The following is a 3938-nucleotide window of genomic DNA, read 5'->3' on the forward strand; positions in this document are numbered from 1 at the left end:
CATGTCCAGGGTGGCCCTCCGTAGGAACTAAGTGCCCAAAAAGTTTATCTTAGCTTCTGGTGCAGAAGAGGAGTAGACAAGTTCATGGTTCAAGTCCAGTTTCAAAAATTGGGTCTCAGTTCACACCCAGAGTCAGCACCTTCCTGCACCTTTCCCTCTCCCTCTCCCTACCTCTCTCCCTCTCACTCCCCCTCTCCCTCTTCTTCTCCCTCTCCTTTTCCCTCTCCAGCATCTAGGGTGGTGTGGTCTCCTCACACTGGTGAGTGAGAAAGCATGGATGGCAAATGAAAAAGCAAAGGATCTGTGCCCCACCCCCCCCTCCCTTCCTTTACGTAACTCCTCAGCCATGTCACGGAGGCACTTTCTGCATTTCGCTGTGGGTACAGGATAAAGGCACTAAGCAACTATTAAATCAACTGGTTGAGTTTCTTCAGGGAGCCTCGAGGGGAGGGTCGAAGTCTCTACAGACTTCAAATCAGGACTGCAAAAAAGAAGTCAGCTCTGCTTTGGATGCATACAAGAGATACACATTTTTCATTTACATCCTAAGAATGCACCAAAAAACATGCAATATTGCACCTTTTTTTGTTTGTTTGTTTTGCTTGTGTTTTATCTTCAGCTAGAAAGAATACTTGTTCTTAGGTGTTTTTCTATATACTTTGATGACTTATCTAGTTTTCCATGAACTTCCCTTTAAGGGATGAGCATATTGGTCCTTTCTCTGCAGAAACCTGACATTTCCCTGAGCAAAGGCAGGAAAATTGACTGAGTGTCCCCCACCCCACCCCCACCCCCCATTATTTCTTTTGGGCCTCTCATCCCGCAGACTTGTAATTTTTATTATGTAAAATTTTTTTATTACTGAAATCATGCATTAATTAATTCAAGGTACATCTTAGTCAAATAGGTCATAATGCTGAGTAAGAGAACATGCTTTGAGCTCCAAAATGTAATTGTTCCCATCTGACTAACATATGCACTTAAATACAGTACTGTATTTACTAATAAAGGAGTTGATAAATGAAGGAGTGCACTTTTGGTGAATGCAAATGAAAAAAAAATCTATTTTTAGAAGAGTTGATTTCAACGTAAGCTTATCCCCTATTGTCTGGGTTGATGTTCTTGGCATGCGATTATAAAGTAAATGTTATCAGGTTCAAACATGCTTGCATTTAACTCCATTTGTGCTCTCTTGCAATAAGGAGGCTTGGGTTTTAACATCCAGTTCTGAAGGCCAGGGATCAGGGTGCAGGTCTGGTGAGAAAAGGCCTGCATTGGGCTCACCTGCAGTTGAGAAAACTTAGCAGCACCGCAGATGATTGTTAGCTTAATTCGGTGATCTTTCTCTTAGAGAACGATCCAGATTAGAAAGATGGAGCAGAGGGACATTCCTCAGGGCTCAGGACCAGTATCTGATTTATAAGGTGCTGTGTGAACCAGTCCTAAGTTATGTTGGAGGTTTGTGTTTTGTTTTTGTTTTTTTCACCTAGTCATATGCAGTTCAGTTGATCCAAATAGAAGCATTTGTTCCCTGTCCCGGGGGCTGGGGTATCGTGTTAACTGCAACACAGCTAATGCACAGTCTTATTGTGCACTTTGCAAAGGTTTTGCATCGGAATCCCATGCAAATGCTAGTTTTCTAAGTGATCGTTTGGTTTTTAGTTTAAGTTTAAAAAAAAAATGTTAAACAAGCCAAAGGGTTAAAAATGTTTCAGAATGGGGGTGGCATCTAAATCGTATTTCACCTAGACTAGTTCATGGACTGCATGTTTTTAAAGCCAGTTTAGAAAATACCCTTTCTCTTCCCAATTTTTTTTCAATAAAATGAAAATAGTCTCTTTTTTCAGGAATCTCAAAAAGTGTCTGGTAGGCCACCTCCAGAATCCACAATGCAACAATGCATTGACGGTGAAACAGAGCTTTCAGAGATTGTCTAGGAAAGTATCTACAAAGTGTGCGCTCTGTTTTCTGCGTCTGGTAAGCGGGGGGCGGCTTTGCGTGCACCTGCGCCTTTCTCTAAACATCGGTCAGGAGCTTGCTCTTATTAACGCAGTTTTGGTTAGCGGTGGTGCAGTTCCCAGTTCTGAGGTTGGCCTGTCTATAATGGGCTATGCTGTTACTCATTTCCTCCTCGATCTCCATGTACTCAGACTTGCTCACAGTGGAGGAACTGCGGCGGCTGAGGTCACTGTCAGAGGCTAAATTCGGGGCGCTAACGTGGAGCAGCTGAGCTTGCTCCTCCCCCTCAGTTTCTCGGTGGTAGAAATAGTTGAAATTGGACACAATGACAGGTACGGGCAGGGCAATTGTCAGCACACCAGCGATGGCACACAAGGAGCCCACGATCTTGCCTCCAATTGTCACAGGGTACATGTCACCGTATCCCACGGTGGTCATGGACACCACCGCCCACCAGAAAGCATCGGGGATACTGGAGAAGTGCGACTCAGCTTCCTCCGCCTCGGCAAAGTACACTGCGCTAGAAAACAGGATGACGCCGATGAAGAGGAAGAAGATGAGCAGCCCTAGCTCTCTCATGCTAGCCTTGAGGGTCTGGCCCAGGATCTGCAGGCCCTTGGAGTGGCGGGAGAGTTTGAAGATCCTAAACACCCTGACCAGGCGGATGACCCGCAGGATGGCCAGCGAGGTGGCCTGCTCGCCTTTCTGGTTGCCCTCCTGCTCCGCTATCTCCGTGCCCAGCGTGATGAAGTAGGGGATGATGGCCACGATGTCGATGAAGTTCATGATGTTCTTGAAGAAGTCCGTCTTGCTGGGGCAGGCGAAGAAGCGCACCACCAGCTCGAAGGAGAACCAGATGATACACAGCGTCTCCACGATGAAGAAGGGGTCCGTGAAGATGTTGGCGCTGTAGACCACGGTGGTGTTGTCGACGCGGCGGAAGGTGCCTGCCAGGTCCTTGTCGTCTTTCAGCTCGGGCAGGGTCTCCAGGCAGAAGATGACGATGGAGATGAGGATGACCATGACCGAGACGATGGCGATGACGCGCGCAGGGCCCGAGCTCTCCGGGTACTCGAAGAGCAGCCACACCTGGCGCTGGTACTCCTTCTCGGGCAGGGGGCGCTCCTCCTCCTTGATGAAGCCCTCGTCCTCCCGGAACTTCTCCATGGCCTCCTCGCCCAGCTCGTAGAACTTGATCTCCTCCGAGAACATGTCCAGGGGCACGTTGACCGGCCGGCGCAGGCGGCCCCCGGACTGGTAGTAGTACAGGATGGCGTCGAAGCTCGGCCGGTTGCGGTCGAAGAAGTACTCGTTCCTCAGCGGGTCGAAGTAGCGCATGCGCTTCTTGGGATTGCCCAGCAGCGTGTTGGGGAACTGCGCCAGGGTCTTGAGCTGCGTCTCGAAGCGCAGCCCGGAGATGTTGATCACCACGCGCTCACAGCACTCGTGCTCGTCGTGCTCGGCCGGCCGCGGGTAGCCGCCCTCCTGGGGGTGGCCCGGGGCGGCCGAGGCCTCGTCCACGTGCTCCCCTGACACCACCGTCATGATGGAAGCCGGCCGGGCTTAAGGGTGGGAGGCCCGGGGTGGGGGTGGGGGTGGCGAGGAGCCCGGGGCTGGGGAAGCGTGAGCGCGGAGGGGCTGGGGGGACCCAGGCGCAGCCACCGCCGCCGCCGCCGCCGCCACCGCCACCACCACCCGCGTGCGGGTCTCCCCCGCGCTCAGGGGGCTGGGCTTCCGAGCGAGCAGGTGAGCGGACCTGCGATTTGGCTCCCGGTTGCCTGGCCCTGCACCTTGTCTGTTTCTGGAATGGGATCCCCCTCGTCGGCGCGGCCCGGGGTTTTACACCAACGGCCGAGTTTGGAGAATGTGCTCTTTTTGGTTGTTGTTGTTGTTGTTGTTCTAGGAGTTGTTTATTGTTTTCTTTTTCTTTTATTTTGTATTCCTTCCTGCCCCGCGGTGCCTTAACGCAGAGCCGCTCC

General features: G+C 51.2%; 1 protein-coding gene across 1 annotated transcript; it reads right to left on the reverse strand.

The window, feature by feature from the left end:
* Positions 1–818: 818 nt before the first annotated feature.
* Positions 819–3504, reverse strand: KCNA1 (potassium voltage-gated channel subfamily A member 1). The gene has a single exon (XM_062195457.1). It carries the CDS (start codon positions 3502–3504, stop codon positions 2017–2019), a length of 1488 nt encoding a protein of 495 aa, XP_062051441.1. The 3' UTR covers positions 819–2016.
* Positions 3505–3938: the final 434 nt, after the last annotated feature.

Source organism: Lepus europaeus, chromosome 6 (assembly GCF_033115175.1).
Source record: "Lepus europaeus isolate LE1 chromosome 6, mLepTim1.pri, whole genome shotgun sequence".
Taxonomy (NCBI): Eukaryota; Metazoa; Chordata; class Mammalia; order Lagomorpha; family Leporidae; genus Lepus; species Lepus europaeus.